Source organism: Hippopotamus amphibius, chromosome 1 (assembly GCF_030028045.1).
Source record: "Hippopotamus amphibius kiboko isolate mHipAmp2 chromosome 1, mHipAmp2.hap2, whole genome shotgun sequence".
In the NCBI taxonomy this organism is placed as follows: domain Eukaryota; kingdom Metazoa; phylum Chordata; class Mammalia; order Artiodactyla; family Hippopotamidae; genus Hippopotamus; species Hippopotamus amphibius.
Genome location: NC_080186.1, coordinates 79,305,187 through 79,322,322, shown reverse-complemented (window position 1 = coordinate 79,322,322; position 17,136 = coordinate 79,305,187). Strand labels below are relative to the sequence as shown.

At 43.9% G+C, this 17,136-nt stretch overlaps 1 protein-coding gene across 2 annotated transcripts in view; it reads left to right on the top strand.

Annotated features, from left to right (window-relative positions):
• The window catches only part of CACHD1 (cache domain containing 1), a 222,680-nt gene extending 207,004 nt beyond the window's left edge, over nt 1-15,676 (top strand). Inside the window, exons 20-27 of one of the 2 annotated variants that reach the window (XM_057717419.1) lie at nt 409-569; nt 891-977; nt 1,531-1,647; nt 2,757-2,908; nt 4,179-4,340; nt 5,528-5,605; nt 6,237-6,338; nt 13,660-15,676. In XM_057717419.1, the coding sequence (XP_057573402.1) occupies nt 409-569; nt 891-977; nt 1,531-1,647; nt 2,757-2,908; nt 4,179-4,340; nt 5,528-5,605; nt 6,237-6,338; nt 13,660-13,898 (1,098 nt within the window). In that variant the 3' untranslated portion in view covers nt 13,899-15,676. The other variant, XM_057717428.1, reaches the window with a different exon arrangement.
• Nucleotides 15,677-17,136: the final 1,460 nt, after the last annotated feature.

The following is a 17,136-nucleotide window of genomic DNA, read 5'->3' as shown; positions in this document are numbered from 1 at the left end:
GGGGAGGAGGGTGCATGTTTTTGGCTGATGAGATTAGCCTTTGAATACGTTTAAACTATTCCTCACCTGAAAGTTGTCTCTCATTGCTTCTTGCAGTCATTTTCATTTTATAATATATTATGTTTCAAAAAAAGAAAGATTATAGAAACAGCTATAAAAATGTATCTATATAAACATAGATAAAAGAGTAACATACACACACTATTAAATGAGAACTATCTCTGACTGATGGTAATTATGAAAAATTTCTATTTTCCAAATTTTTAACCATGTGTACAATTGTTGCAATCAGAAATAAAGTTTTATTATAAGCTATTTTCAGCAGTTGGTTGAAGGGTTGTTTTCAGGATGGTAGAGCTGAATCTTTGCATTGTTGTCTGTCACCTCTGACACCTCTGTTGTCTGTAGGGGGATTTGACAAACCTTGTGCATGGCAGTCACTGCTCTAAATACAGGCTGGCCAGGATCCCAGGGACCAATGCGTTTGTTGGCATCGTCAACGAAACGTGCGACTCTCTTGCCTTCTGTGCTTGCAGCATGGTGGACCGGCTCTGTCTCAACTGTCACCGGTAAAAACGGGACGGGTCGTGTTCTCTGTTTACCACACTATTGAATATTTTAACTGACACCAACTGCAAAATAAACATAAAGTGCTCATGTGTGTCCTAGAGGAAAGGAAAGTCCTGGTTACAAAAGCATTTAGAGCTGTGTTTGTAATATCCTTGTCTAAAGAACAATGGATTGAGGTCAGTTGTGTATTTAAACCTTTGGTGATAACTTTTACTGTCCCTTTTAACTAGCTCATGGTGTCTTTGTTTCACTTGCCTTGGTGCATGTACAATGTATAGTTTATCAACCCTCTGCGTAGTAACTTTCTTTTTCCTTTACAGAATGGAACAAAATGAATGTGAATGTCCTTGTGAGTGCCCTCTAGAGGTCAATGAGTGCACTGGCAACCTCACCAATGCAGAGAACAGGTAAATTAAAAATTGGCGGGGGGTGGGGGTTGGGGTACATACGTGCATATTTATACTGGGAATCTTGTTTATGGATTTGTTTCAAGTTGGAAGTATAAGAAGGTGATTCATTCTAACGATGGAACTGTTCAGTGAGCCAGTTTTCAAATTCAATAGTATCCTAAAATGAAGTCCACTTTCAGGTTTGAATATAAATGCTAAAAAATTTTTAAGAGTATATGTGCTACTTACAAAAAATATGAGGCTGTTACAAGCATTAACTAAGTGCCTAACATGTGTCAGATACTGTATGCCCCGTAAGTTGCTTAGTTTTCAGATTAACCTTTTGATAAATGTGTAGGAACCTTTCACACACACGGATGCTCACACATAATATAGCATTATTTATCTCAGTGACAGATTTAAAGACCAGATTGGCCCAAGGTTTCATGTAACTAAGTGGCAAAGCCAGGGCTCAAACCCAGGTCCGTTTGGCACCGTCAGGGGCCAAGGGCATGGTGAGTTTGGAATGTGGTTGGCATTGGTCCTAACCTTCGGACTTGCTCCTACGTAGGAACCCAAGCTGTGAGGTACACCAGGAGCCAGTGACGTACACAGCTATTGACCCTGGCCTGCAGGATGCTCTTCACCAGTGTGTCAACAGCAGGTGCAGTCAGAGGATGGAGAGTGGGTAAGAGTGCCCGGTGCGGATGTCACATCAACATCGTAGCTGCGGGAGCAGAACCTGGTAAAGAAGAGGGACCGGCAGCCTCACTGGGCTTTTCCAGGCGATATTTATCATCCCCGTTCTTGATGTGTTAAAAAGAGGCACCAGGTTTTCAGATCTAAAACTGCTTCTTATAAGCCTTTTATCCACCAGGTTTGATGGTATTTGACTTCCACTTGTTATAGCTCTTTGGCACATGTACCACATATTAGCAGCCTCATCTGTGAATGGGAACGTTATTCTTGAAATAAGAGGCGTAAGAGAGGAAACGGCAGAAGAAGCAAGGGCAAGGGGGTGGGAACTCACGGTTCTATGTGTAATACGTGGATGCTTATCAACCCTTCTTTCTTAGAAAGCAGATGTGCTTCGTGGTGGTTTTGAGAACGAAAAACTACATGCTCCCTGCCCCCTCCCCGCCTCCCTAGGGTGTTTGGGACTAGATAACTGCAGGTTGCCATTTGATTAAACAAAACTAGTGGGTAAAGTGGGCAGCCAGTTTTACTTTCAGCATATATTTTAGCAAAGGAATGGTAGGGCCTCAGATTAATTTGGTGTGTTATGCAGTAACCCAAAACCTATTACGCTTGAGAAACACTGCATATATCGTCTTAGAGTGTCATAATACACTCAACATGTTAATAGTCCTAAGAAATTGGCAGCAGAGAAATCTGTTTAACTTATCCACTATTTCCCAAAGTTGTTGGATCAATTTTTTCTTCCTTCCTGTTTTTTTTTTTTTAATGACCACATACCTGGGGGAGGTTAGGCCGAAGTCTAACAAACCTTGGGGCCATGTGGTCTTTTAAGATGGTTTTGAGTGATCCTGCACTGCTCGATGGTTAGATTCACAGAGAGAGTTTTATGTCTCTCCTCTCCACGTTGTTAAGAGGCATTACACGGCTTTCCCCTGGCAGACTGGCCCTTCTCCTTTTATAAGGAAAGGAACCTCGGGCTCAAGAAATTGTAGCGCTAGCAAGCCACGGAAGCCCTCAGAGTGGTCTGATGCCCAAGTGCCTATGCTCTCCCCTGCCTGACACCACTTTCTGGAACATTCAGCGTCGTCTCTCTGGCAGGGACTGCTTTGGTGTGCTGGACTGTGAATGGTGCATGGTGGACAGCGATGGCAAGACCCACCTGGACCAATCCTACTGTGCACCCCAGAAAGAATGCTTTGGGGGGATTGTTGGCGCCAAAAGTCCCTATGTTGATGACATGGGAGCCATAGGTATGTTTGGGGGGAACCCAGAATAATTCGATTCTTGAAAACATTTTCTTGCCTCTATTCTAGGACAAAGATCTTAAAATAATTCTCCACCCTACTTCCCTAATTCCTTTGCCGGTAGGTTTCGTTGCAGAATCAAGGCAAAGAATTACTTTCAAAACAGGCTCGCTCTTCTCTGCAGAGTGAGCAGCGATCTTTCCTGCCAAATTTTGCACGCCTGGAATTCATTCCCATAAAGCCTGTTCTGAGGACTCTCGGGCCTGATTTTTGAGCGGCTGAGCTGCAGGGTGTGCGTGAACGTGAATCCCAGCACAGGGCGAGTGATGGGCAGCGTGACCCGTGCACATCGCTTTTCTGCTGCTGCCTTCCCTCCCAGCTTTTGAAGGCAGAAGTCCTACGGCTACAAGTCAGTGTTTAGGGCCTTGAGGGCAACAGAAGCCAGAGCTACCCAGGGCAGCAGGGCAGCTTGTGGTGGGGGACAGGGACGCTGTTGGGAGGAATACCACTGGGATCAGGCCCCGAGACTTCAGAAATGCTACCTGCATACCCACCCTGAGATTTTCTCGATGTCTTTCTGGAATTATCACAAGCTCCTCAGGCTTCATTGTCAGGTGAATAGATATTTAAACCTTTAATTCATGCCCTGAGTTTTGACATCTCCCCACATTAGCCTGTCTGTGGAAGAAAAGCTTTTCCTATGTGAGGAAGGGTTCTGAGCTCACCCGTGACTAACAGAGCAGGTTAGGACATGGTTGAAGTGACCTTGCTCTGAAAAGCCACTTTATATGCCCACCTGCAGCTTCCTATCTGAAAAGTGTAAATGGTGTTTTAAAAGGAACCCGTAAGCTTTGAAATGGGATCCTTTTTTGGAGATGATGTGGCTGATCCACTGAAGTAAATGGCACCAGGTACAGTGAATACGTGCTCAGAAGCCCACACTGCCCTCCGCCGCCTTTGTGCTGGAGTAGCCCACACCCCAAAGGTGGCGCCTTCGACGGGGCACTGCGTGTCTAAGGGACTCTCATCCGCTCGCTTATTTTATCAGTCCTGCCCTGCCAAGCAACCGACATTCCATTTCAGAACCAGAAATTAAAGGAAGCCCCATTCCCTCATCCTGGTGGGTCTTCTTTGAGGAACTCAAAGCTTAAAGCAGCTGTTCTCACATGTCACTAAACCCCTTCCCGCTGGACTCCTCCCCATCTTACCCCCATAGCCACCTCCTACCACACTTGGGGAGTCTTTACGAGACGTCTGTCTGGTTTTCTCGATGCAGGTGATGAGGTGGTCGCGTTGAACATGATGAGAAGCGCCCCCGTGGGTCCGGTGGCTGGAGGCGTCATGGGCTGCATCATGGTCCTGGTCCTGGCTGTGTACGCGTACCGCCATCACATTCACCGCCGCAGCCATCAGCACATGTCTCCTCTTGCTGCCCAAGGTGAGCCCGAAACGCATCTCAGCGCTCCTCCGGGAGGCACGGCTAGAAGGACAGTGAGCAGTTGTAAGCCTTCAAGTGACGATAAGAACAGCACTACATTTTCTGCTTCCGTGGAGTAGATTTGGAAGTCCCCAGAGCCTGCTGCTCTTGTTTAGCTCACAGCTCGTTCTTTAGGGCCTAAACCCTTGCAAGCCACATTTGATTGCCTAGAAAATCCCTAGATTTTCGCTCTCCTTATGCAGCTTTAGTCCGCTACGGCCTGCCTCTGGAATAAACCAGTCGGGGAAGCTGGGATGCTGACTGGGAAATCTTGCACTTCGCTAAGCTCAGATATGCTGCCTTTGCTGTTTCAAAAAGGCAGGCAGACCAAAGATGCCCCAGGTCACTATTGGCAAGAACATGAATCTGTTCTATTGAAGCTGTTATTCTATAGTGTGAATGAATACACACTCAAAAGAATGATCACTTCTCTTAGTTGGTAATCATGGCTTCCATACCAAGAGTTAAATGTGATATCTCTGCTGTTTCGCAAGGGGCAGAACCATTTAATGACCATCACCATCCTCCCTAAAAACCCCTCAGGATGTGTTACCCTGACTTTTGTGGAGATAAGGCTCACTCACCATTTTTCCTGGACTTGGTCAGGAGCCTGGCACTAGTCATGATTAGTTGATGTTGGAATATTTCACTGTGGTCTCAATGCTGTTGGGGATTCATGGGATCGTGTTGTCTGATTTAGTAACTGAGCTGACCACAAAGCTCTTTCCTCTAGGTAAGATTTGGTTCGACTGAGGATGACTGCCATCCAGTGTTACCTTAGGCCTGGCCTTTTATAGGATTCTCTAGCACTGTTTTATGAGCACAGTCAGCCATGGTTTTAGATGCCTTCCTTCCATTTCAGGTACTTGAGGAGAGGATTAAAGACCTGTTAGCCTCAATCAACTTCTCTTCTCCCCTGTCTCCAGAAATCAATCTCAAGTGCCCTCTGGATTAGTCACCTCTCGTTCCTGCGTCTTCTGATTCCTGCTCCCTCCTCCTTAAAAAAAAAAAAAAAATGAGATGGGGCATCAGTTCACTCTTGATGAAATGCTGTCACCCAGCCATCAAACAAGCACTCTACAGGGTATTAAAGTGGGTGATCTTGTTTGATTAAATAGTCATGTTTCTCTCTTTTTAATGATGGGTAGAAATGTCAGTGCGTATGTCCAACCTGGAGAATGACAGAGATGAAAGGGATGACGACAGCCACGAAGACAGAGGCATCAGTGAGTATCCCGGCTGCCTCCGTGCAGATCATGGCAGCAGGAGGCTCATCCAGAATAAAGATGCTTTCTTGTATTAAAATTTAAGATGCTTTGATATGATGGGGTTCTTTTCCCCCCACATTTTCAGTAGGGATAAGCATAGATCTTTGCTTTCTTTTAGAAAATCTCAGAAGATTTCAGGGTGTTCTTTGTTGCATTAAGTAGTTTGGCCTCAAACACCTTACTCTTCCCTTTCTTTCTCCTCCTCATTACTTTCCAGTATAGCATTTTAGAAAGGGAGTCATCAGGTATGCATTTTTTTTAAATCCCTTAACTGATGTATACAACGCAGGGGGGAGAAAAAAGAACATTTCTGTATCAAAAGAGAGCTCCATTTGTGTTGAGATACTTTGGCCTTCAAATCTATAAAGTATATCTTCTTGATGCATGTTGGAAATATGTAATTAGGGACCTCTTGCTGCCCCAGTCCTAAAACCAACTCCCCTAATCCTCAGAATTTTAAAAAATTATTCATTCTAGCACTACAAGGAATAACTCCCCCCATCATGTGAAAGAGCCAGCTTAGAGCAAATGCACTTGATACAATAAAGATACTGGCATAAGTGTGACTAACCATCCTTGCCTTCCACAGTCAGCAATACTCGATTTATTGCTGCAGTCATCGAACGGCACGCACACAGTCCAGAAAGGAGGCGTCGCTACTGGGGTCGCTCAGGAACAGAAAGTGATCATGGTAAGGTCTGGCTTCCTGCGCTTGAGGACGTGAGGACGCTGGTGCACTCGTGGGCTAGTGCTCACACCCACCCTTTCTCTTTCCAGCTCCATGCTCAAGTAAATTCTTTTGACATCATTTTCCAAAAAGACACATTCCAACATGGCACTTCTATAAGAGCCTAGGGGAGTTTGGGTTACGGCTTAGCATTCCCAGGCATATGTGAGATGACCTCTGGGCACACAGATCGCCTCCTGGGTTTTCTCCGTGAATAAGGGTTCTGATCGTCTCAGTGGTACCTACTTACCACCCCACTTGGTTCTCAGTGAATCGGCTTCCTCACAGGTCCTACTGCCCAGTGATGTTGGTTGGGAAACACCAGCATTGACGAGGCTCTGTTGGCCAGATACTCTCAGCGCCTGATGGGAGGCTGCGCTGTCATCTGGCGTTCCCCTGCCCTGACCTCCTGCCTGGCCTGGAGCCTCCGGGAAGGCTTTACCAAAGTGACAACACTTACCCTGTGCTTTGAAGGATGATTAAAGAAAAGCGAGAGGCAAGGAATATTAGCGGCAAAGGAACTAGTGTGTACAAAGTCATGGAGGTGCCTAAAGTGCCTTTAAGATGCTCAGAAAGGGTCGGGGCTGAGTTGTGAAGGGACACTGGCTGCTAAGTGAGCTACCAGTTATCAAGTTCACGGCTGTACCAACCGGCATGGCCACCATGTATCTTCTCACCTTCCCAGTGTCCATATGGCTTGTAGTCACAGAGAACAGCGGATGTGTCCTACTGTCTAGGCATCCCTGCCAGCGTTCCACAAAAGTACAAGTGGTCATCCTTTCCTGTAATTGTCAGGTCTTTTTGTTCTTCATATAGCTGATTAATTTTCCAGAAATCTTTCTTTTCTTCCCAGAATCAGGTATTTTTTAATGCATAAATAATGCATTTGTGCTTTTTTTTTTAATTCTGTTTTCTCCACATCTACCCTGGAAAAAAAAATGTCTTCAAGCAGTGTGCTTCCACACCTGTGCTAAAAAATGCAGGAGTGGATATTCGTCAGAGCAACCAATGTCACCTTTTACACGACAGCCAGGTCTTCAGACTCCCTGTGGAAAACAGGAGAAGCCAAAGCTCTCATTTATAAATTGGGGACTCTTTTAATTTGGGCTCTGAATGACATTGTTCCCACCAACTAAATAGAAACTTCAGGTTTCTATGGAGAGTCAAAGCAGAACTTGAATTTCTCAGTTTCTTTGACTTTCTGCCTTTTTTCCAGAAAAACCTTTGAACTGCATAAATTTGTTCTGCCAGGCAGTTCTGTGCTTCTTCTCCTTTGAATAATAAAACAGGTTTGAGGCTACTAAAGTTCAACAGAAATAATTTCTTATTCAGCAGAAATACTGAGTTGCTCTCTCTCTCCCTCTCTCTCTCCCTCTCCCTTTCTTTCTCCCTCTCTTCTCTCCCCTGGTAGAAGCAGCTTCAGTACAAAATTGGAATTCTGAGTGACATTCCCAGGGTTCCATTAGCTCTCCCATTGTCTTAGTAAAATGGCACATGAGGCAACAGCTGAGATAAAACAAATAGTGCAGTGTCAGTATCTGAAAGCCAAGGAATCTAGCTAAGGGCTTGCTTTCTTTCATTTTTCATAATAATTGGATCCCTGTTATCCCCAAGGAATGAAGAATAGTTTCTCGTGAAGACAAAATGTAACACCAAAAGATGTGGAAGGCATTGACATTCCACGTAATTTCAAATGCCCCCCAAAGTCAACAGCATGTAACCGAGTGTTGTCCTATCCCTGAACCTGTACAGCGGGTCACTAAAAGTGATGACATCAAGCTGACGTCCCTGTGGTACCTAGAGGATAAGCCGTAGGTACACATTAAACATGGAAATCTGATCTGGTTGGTTTGTGGCACGTGACTTGATCGTGCACGTGTTCTCCTGTTTGGTGAAGTATCAGGCGGGCAGATGCTGTTTGCTTGGCAGAGTGGAGGGAGTTGGGGAGAGGTGGCGGGCTTAGAGAGGTGGGGAAGGAGCTTATTTCTGCCAGGCAGTGTGGTGTAGAAGAGCTTATAAGATAGGTCAAGCAGAACTCACTCGGAATCCCACCTCTCCGCTTCTTTCCAAGTAGAGACCTTCGTGAAGCTACTTGGACCTGTTCCCTAATAATTAAAACGGGATTAGGAATTCCTCCCTGGTAAGGTTGTCATGAGGATGAAGTCCCATCACACATGGCAGGCGTGAGTCCAGGCTGACCTCGCCTCCATACGCACTCTGCCCTCAAGGAATTGATAACCCAGCAGGAAACTGTAAATGTATGCATGTATTCATAAGACTGATAAAAGGCCGAATGGGACAGCTTCCTTAAAGAAGTGGAACAAAGAAGAGGATGGGGAGAGTTCACGTTTATCTGCAAGTAAATCATGTAAGACCCTAGGGGAGGGGGCACATTGGTGCCAGCCCTTGAACTGGTAGCACCATGGTTCTTTGGTACCCAGTGAGCATATTTCCACATGAGTCCTCGGGTCTGATGCATAAAAGGAAACCTCAAAAGAATAAAATATATAAATATATAAGTATCGAACAGACCAGACCTTCATGGTATGGTTCAGAGTGGTGATATTCCTAGGATTAAAACTAAATGTTACCAAGTTAAACTTGGAGACTCCAGGCTGCATTTTTAACTAGAGATCTTCATGTGGCCAACAGAGTTTTGTATTTTAAAAGAACCTTATTTTAATTCTTGTATCTTAAAAAATGCTACTCAAAATAAGAATGGTTTTTGAAAAGTAGCATCAATTTTATCAATATTCTAACGGCAATTAGAAGGATTGTTTTCCAGCACATGACTGTTACACTCTGCTTTGCCCATTATTTCTCTTTAAAATATCATATTCTAACTAATCATCAATTGGCTTATGTTTAGGTTAAAAACCACCCATATGTGTTTGTTCCTTGTGAATCTATGTTTTAGTTACCATCTCATTAAAAAATTACCCAAATGTATATTAAGCAACATTTTTTTCTTTGTAAAAGGAGATTTTTCCCCTAGTGAAGTAAATTCCAAAAGACTTAAAAAGCAAATGCTGAACCTTGAAAATCTGGTCCAAAACTACATAGCACACCACAAAACCATTTTCTAGAGGTGCAGATACTCTCCTGCAGTTACTCTCTGTGACCACAAGGTGGTGAGTGAATCCCCAAAGAGACCTAACATCCCTTGCCATCAAGAGAGCTTTCTTAAGAGCAATCAGATAAATAATTTGGCAGGATGCCAAAGAGCAAAAGCCTAATTTGACTCTTCTATTCCTGGTGGACACCTGGCCTCCTTCCTGAAGCCTGTTTCCCCTTGAAATTGTCTTTGCAGGAATTTCTCTGCATACGCCTTTGGATAGTAAAGAAGTCTTTCTTTGAAAGTATCGATATCTGTAAATATCCTCTGTGTCTTGAATAGTGCTGTCGCCTCCGTGAGTCAGAGACCGCATCTGTCTCATGCATCACTGTTCCCAGCACTCTACAGAACTGCCTGGTGCTGAGTAAACACTCAATTAATTTGCTAAGTGAGAGCATGTGTTTGGCTTTCTCCTGCTTCTCCACAATATGCTACTTCCTCCCTCCAGATTTCCATTAATTATTGAGATAAGAGGAAACCTGAGTAAGTTGCAGAGAGGTTGAGCAATAGTGTCCCACTGAGGGAATAAAACAGAATTGCCCTCAGAGTGAGGGGTTCCTCTGCTGCGGTTCTCATCAGAAAGCATCAGGAGAACCGGGCCGCCCCCGAGTTGCCCTGGGAAACAGCTGTACCGTCACCACCTCCTGGGCCTGTGACCAGCCAGGTTCCGAGCACCCCTGGCCTCTTAAGTCAGAACTCCAGGCAGGGCCCAGTGAATCCTAGAATATCTCCATTACTAGATGAGACTGGTAAATGTCACACCAGACAAAACCACAGATTACTGAAAAAACGGGATTTTTTTTTTAATTAAGCACCTGCTTTGTGTAAGGCATAAGTCTTTGTACTTTAAGAAAGAATTTGCTAATGAACATGACAGCCCTATATTTTTGGTAATATGGTAAAATATAAGGGATGTGCACAGAATACCATTTAAACTCACAGAAGGGACACCAGAATCCCTGTGGGCTGGTATGACTGGGTAGGGTGGGTGTTAGTTGGGAAGGCTTCCCAGAAAAGACCTTCAAACGGAACATGAAGCACGATAGCAAGATGAGGGAAAGTGGGAGAGTGAGGCAGGCAAAAGGACCACTAGGAATTTTACACCGTGGATGTGAAAATCAACTCTCCTTTACGACGGGTGCTTATAAATGAGCAGAGACAGTACGGCATCTAGGAGGTATTTGGAGGCAAGATGAAGACAGCCTAACACTAAAGGTTGGCCAAAAAAGTTGACACAGACACTGAGATTTTGCTAAAATGTGTTTTCTAGTACTTTAGTCTCTTATGTGTAGAACATTTGTCACTGAGGTTTTAAAGCCTTTATTACATTTTAGACTTAGCACTACCGAAGCTGAGAAGCTCATTCTGGCTCCTGATCTCTTAGTGTTGGGTAAGAGCATCACTATTCCCCCAGCATCTGAACCTAGAAACCTCGAGGATGTTAACCCTCTTGGCATCTTCACCAGGAAGCCCATTTGGTCACCAGAGCCAGCCCTTCCCTGCACTTGAACAGCTGCTTGCTCCACTTAAAACACGGCTAACGTCCCACTTCAGGGCCTTGCCGCCACCTCAGGCCAATGCTCCGTACCCTGTTCTCTGAGCCTCAGATCCCTCCTTCCTCCTGGCCAGCCTCCTCACTGCCACACATCTTAAAGATGATCATCTTAAAGGCATGTTTTGTCTTTGCCATCTACTTTCCCCCCACCCTTTGGCCGGCCTTCCTGGCTGGTCTCAGCCTGCCTGTCCAGCCTCATCTCTCACTCTTTCTCCCACACATGAAGCTTTCCCCATTCCTCAAATCCACGGAGCCTTTCAGTCTGCTGCATCTTTGCACATGCTCATCCTCCTGCAGTACCTTCCCCCACTTTCTTTACCTAATGAACCCCTCTCTCCCATGAGGGCCACCTGGAGTGTCACCTCCTCCAGGATCCTAAGCCAAGTTCATCGGGTTTGGTATTCCTTTAGTATGCCTCTGGTTTCACACCTGTGTTTCCCCTTCTTGACTGGGCTTCTCGGGAACTGGGGCCTCACCTTACCCCTTTGTCTGTTTAGCCCCTAGCCTGGCATTTGGCACCAAGAAGGCACTCAGTAATGATAGACACACAGCAATGAACTCTCCTTCTTCTGCCCTGATTTATGGCCAACGTGCCTGTTTTTCTGGCTGGGTACCTCTGCATATGTTATTCACAGACTCTCAAAATTAAAATGTGCAAAAACAAAATTCATTTCCTTCCCTGAGACTCACGATCTTGGGGTCTCCCTCTCTTCTCATCCTGACTATGAGTTGCAGTCCTCTTTAACCACCCCTCACCCCCCACCCCCCCCACATCAAATTGCTGATGACCTTCTACTGTTTCTGCTTCAGAGATGTCTGTCCAATCCCATAGTTTTAATTCATCACCTCTCATCTGGGCTGTTGCAATAACCTCCTAGCTGCCTCCCTCTCTCTCCTTTTTGTTCAGCCTCCAAGCTGCCACCAGAACTCTCTTTTTAAGATACAGAAATGATCGTGCTATTTTTCTGGTCTGCTCAAAACCTTGTATTTTAAGTTAAAGTCTCTCCTCCAGCTGCCTGCTAGCACTCATCCTAGCTACGTGGTATAGGAATGGCCTTATGTTCCTATGTCTCTTGACCATGCTCGTCTGTTCCCTTGCTCCTAGCCACTTCACCAAACTCCTACTCATCCATTTAAGCCCAACTGAAGTATGAGCTCTTCTGCGACGCTTTCCCAGTCCCCCAGCCGGAATTAGTTATTCCCTGTGCTGGATTTCAATTAAACCTCCGTTACAGCACATACCATTATCTGCACTAGAGTAGGCCTAACTTTGTAAACACGTGTCTCTTACTCGGTGGTGAAATCCTTAAGGAAAAGAGGCATCTCTTATTCATGTCTCATAGTCTCTCCTTTCAGCCTCTGATGGGCTTCGATAAATGAATAATTGAACTGAGCTATGCTTGTACGTGTTTTATTTCTCAGGCACTAGCATATGAGCTCCTTGTGCAGGGATCAGATTTTCATCTCCAGGTCTCCTGCAGTGCCTAGCACAGTGTCTCCTACATAGTAGGAGCCCAATAAATGTCTGTGGGGTTGGACTGAAAGAATTCTGCGCTTTGAGCAGCATTTCATCGAGGAATGAGAATTGCCTTCCTCGTTTTTGCACAAAGCGTAACATTTTCAACCGTGAACTATTCCTGCCTGGCTATATGCAAGCACGTCCGTTTTGTAGCCGTGGATGTGACTAGCCCTACCCACGGGTGAGTGCTGATTGATGCTAACTGTAGATGCAGCGGAAATATGAATGAGCTGTCACTTCTCAAACTTCTTAAAGGGGATTTTTTTTTTTTTTGCAATATTTAAAAAGATGCCAAGGTTCTTGGAATGAAGTCCTTTGATCAGCAAGGGCATTTTCTTTTGAAACATGTATTACTTAGACTACCAAAAGAAATTAATCTTTAGAGACAGCAAACCAGCTTACACAGAGAATAGCTGATTCCTTTGCTGGTTGCTGTGGAGGTATGTGGAGTTAGTGTTTTCTGAGGGACTGGAATTCGGGCAAGTTTACTAACGTCTCTGATCATCATTTCCCTCGCCTGTACAATGGATGTTAAAATGCGTGCCTCGTCGGTGTGTAGGAATGACGTGACGCCAGGGCTGCCATGGCGGCAGCGGTGTTGGTTCTTACAGTGGCGGCACATTCAGGCATTTTGAAGCTCAGCTTCCCCTACCAGCCCCCAACTGGTCTGGGTCCTGTTGGGACCTTTTTCGTGAAGCTGCTTTTTTTCCCTCTAAAATAAAAAATACCCTTAATCTGTTCTCAGGGAAAAGTGTAGGCGGCTATGTCCCCAAATGTCAATTGCGGTGATCTATGCCTCAGAAAGGATGGGGGTGAATTTCGGTTTTGTTTTGCTTGTTGGGGGATTTGGGCAAAGGGTCCTTGTTTATATTGTCTACAGTGATTATGTATTTATTATGTAATTGCTTCAAGACGAGAGCTAATGAAAGATCTCTTTAAAAATAAGTCACTTCAAGGTCTGCTGACAGCCCGCAAACCTTCGCACTTACGTAGCACAAAGGGAGGAACACCTCCCCGTGCCCCAGAGATCTGCTGTGACATCGCTCCCCTGCACCTGGAAGCTTTCAGCTGCCTGTTTGTTGTGTTCCTTTTCTAGGTTACAGTACCATGAGCCCACAGGAAGACAGCGAGAACCCTCCGTGCGCCCACGACCCCTTGTCGGCCGGGGTGGGCGTTGGAAACCAGGATGAGGACTTGGAGTCGGACACCCCGCCTCAGACTGCGGCCCTCCTAAGTCACAAGTTCCACCACTACCGCCTGCACCGCCCCACGCCGCATCACAGCCACCACCTGCAGGCAGCCGTGACCGTGCACACTGTCGACGCGGAATGCTAACCCCCTCCCCTCCATCAGAAGACGAGGTCTAGGACGTCTGGGATGTTCTGGAGGGAAGAAGAGCCAGCATCAAATCCACTTGTGTCTGTGCTGTGCCCAGAGTCCTTTAGCTCGTTTCCCTGCCTGTTAACATGTTTCAAAACGAGAAACAACCGCAAAATCACTTTTGTGAAGATGCGGGGCTGGTTGTGAAACGGAGAGGAAATAAGCCTGATTAATGAACCTGTCATAATACCAACGGAATGAACAGACGCAAACCTCTAAACGGAGACGGAACCTATAAATGAAACATTGGGAACCCTGGTTAAGCTGAGCCAGAGGAATGTCCCGAGGAGCCAGAAACACTCGGTTCTCCTTAACGGGAAGAGAGAAAAACATGCTCCACCAGAGACTGGGAACATGCCACATGCAGAGAGAAATGTGTGCTTTGAAGATTTCACCTGGTTGTTTAGCGGTACCGAGATACCACAGTGGCTGTATGGAACTCATATTAAGCTCTAAATGATGCATCTCAAAATTTCTAAGTAAAGGATTATTTTTCTACTATTTATTGAACTTTCAAACATTCTCAAACTTTGGGGGAAAGAGAAAAGGAAACACATGAGAAATTTTCAGCAATTATCCCTAGCTGTTTTGAGTGTAATGAAGTGGTTCTTTGATTAAGGAGTTCTAGTTCTTATTTAACTGATACCATCCCACTGCCTCACTCCACAAAAATGGGGAAATGAAGAAATCTTTCTCTCTGGCTTGTTTACATACATTTTCTTTAGAACATCATTTCATGGAAATAGATCTTGATTTGCAATGCAGTATTCTTTTTCTGTGTTTGACAGGTGGGGAGGGGCAGAAGAATCCAAAAAGCTTTTAAAGAAATGTTATGTTTCTTTTTAACTCATTTCCACTTCCTATACAGTGCTTTCCTTAGGTTTCTACGAAACCTAGTATTACAACCCCAGCCTTTCATCTAAAGGAGGGTTGGATTTATTCTCCTTGTTTTAGAGACTATAAATGTTTAAATGTCCCATTTGGTTCCAAGAATATTGAGTGCATAAAGGAAGAAGTTTTTCAAATTCAAAATTTTGATTGTTAAATAAAGATTTCTTTTGAAATCATAATTAAAAGCTGCTGCCAGTTATCCAAGAAGATACCCACCAAACTGCTTTGTGATGTATACAGAGGTTAATTGAATCTGGCTAATATAACATGGGGCATTGTAATTTTAAAGTAGTGTTCTAATTACAGTGATGTATTCTAGATTCACATTTTGTGATCCAAATATGTTATAAAGACATTCTTGCACCGTGTGTGTGGTAAATCTCCGTTTATATGTAGTTGGAAAAAATTCACTGAATAATGTTTTAATGATAGGGTATTACAATATAATGTAAAAAAAAATTTGTTCTTCAGCAGTACAGAAAGTAAACTATATGTGTGCTATCAGGAAACCTCTTCAAACTGTGTATAAAATTGCAGTCTAGTGAAATAAACTGTATGAATGGACGTTTTAGTGGCTATAGTGATTTGTTAATGGACCTCTTCTTGTGCCTCAAGGCAAATTACATTCACTTTGTAACCTAGCAGATCAGTTGCCAAACTGAAAGTAGGCCTCCTTTCAATGCCACAGTCAACTTCAGGGGCTTCCTGACCATCTTGAATATGCAAAGAAATTTAAGAATCTAATGGGATAAAATTAAAAGCAAATAAAATGTGTGGAACGTAGCTCCCCCTTTCTGATTATCTAAATTCGTGTCATAAATAATAAATAAATGGCTATTTTCTAACTGCTGGAGGGAATGAATGACTTTCCTATCTTCCCAGGATATTAAACCTCTCCATGGAACACTGGGGTCATTTCTCAAGTTGAGAACCTTTGTGTTATGACACTAGCCTCTTAGTGGTTGTTTTCAAGAAAAGAATCACAAAACTCAAGAGCTTAAAAAATAAAATATGGACAGCCTACTCAAAGACAGCCAGAGCAATCTATTTTGTCTTTTGTGATAAGAATCTCTCCCCATCCTGAACTTTCGGGGAAAGTAACTAAATGCTTAAACCTGAATAAGAACACAGCCAAGTTCTGCATTTCCTGGAGAATATGACTTACAGGCTTGTGCAGTGTGGGTTGAAGTTTTGACCGTCTAAGTCACCTGTTGTCTTCTTCCCCAGGCATTGCGTATAATGTTGTTTAAACATTTCTTGTTTGTGTTCTTGTTGTTATTTGAAAGGAAAAAATGCGGTTTTGGAAGTGTTTCGCCATGGCAACCAATATTGGCTCCTTTTGCCCTGCAGATTACGTTGCTTGTGTTTGTTTGTTTGCTTTGTTTTTTTAAGTAATTTTTATTGGTGTATGGTTGATTTACAATGTTGTGTTAGTTGCTGCTATGCAGCAAAGTGAATCAGTGATACATATATCCACTCTTTTAGATTCTGTTCCCATATAGGTCATTACAGAGTACTGAGTAGAGTTCCCTGTGCTATACAGTAGGTTGTTATTAGTTATCTATTTTATATATAGTAGTGTGTATATGTCAATCTCAATCTCCCAGTTTATCCCTCTCCCGTTCCCCCCTGGTAACCATAAGTTTGTTTTCTACATCTGTGACTCCATTTCTGTTTTGTAAATTGGTTCCTTTGTACCATTTTTTTTAGATTCCGCACATAAGCGATATCATATATTTGTCTTTCTCTGTCTGACTTCACTCAGTGTGACAATCTCTAGGTCCATCTATGTGGCTGCAAATGGCATTATTTCATTCTTTTTATGGCTGAGTAATATTCCATTGTGTATATGTACCACATCTTCTTTATCCACTCATCTGTTGATGGACATTTAGGCTGCTTCCATGTCTTAGCTATTGTAAATAGTGCTGCAGTGAACATTGGGATGCATGTATACTTTTGAACCAAGTTTTTCTCTGCATATATGCCCAGGAGTGGGATTGCTGAATCATATGGTAGGTCTGTTTTTAATTTTTTAAGGAACCTCCACGCTGTTATCCATAGAGGCTGTACCAATTTACATTCCCACCAACAGCGTAGGAGGGTTCCCTTTTCTCCACACCCTTCCAGCATTTATTGTAGATTTTTTGACGATGGCCATTCTGACCAACGTGAGGTGATATCTCATTGTAGCTTTGATTTGCATTTCTCTAGTTATTAGTGGTGTTGAGTATATTTTCATGTGCCTCTTGGCCATCTGTATGTCTTTTTTTTTTTAAGATTATTTATTTATTTACCTACT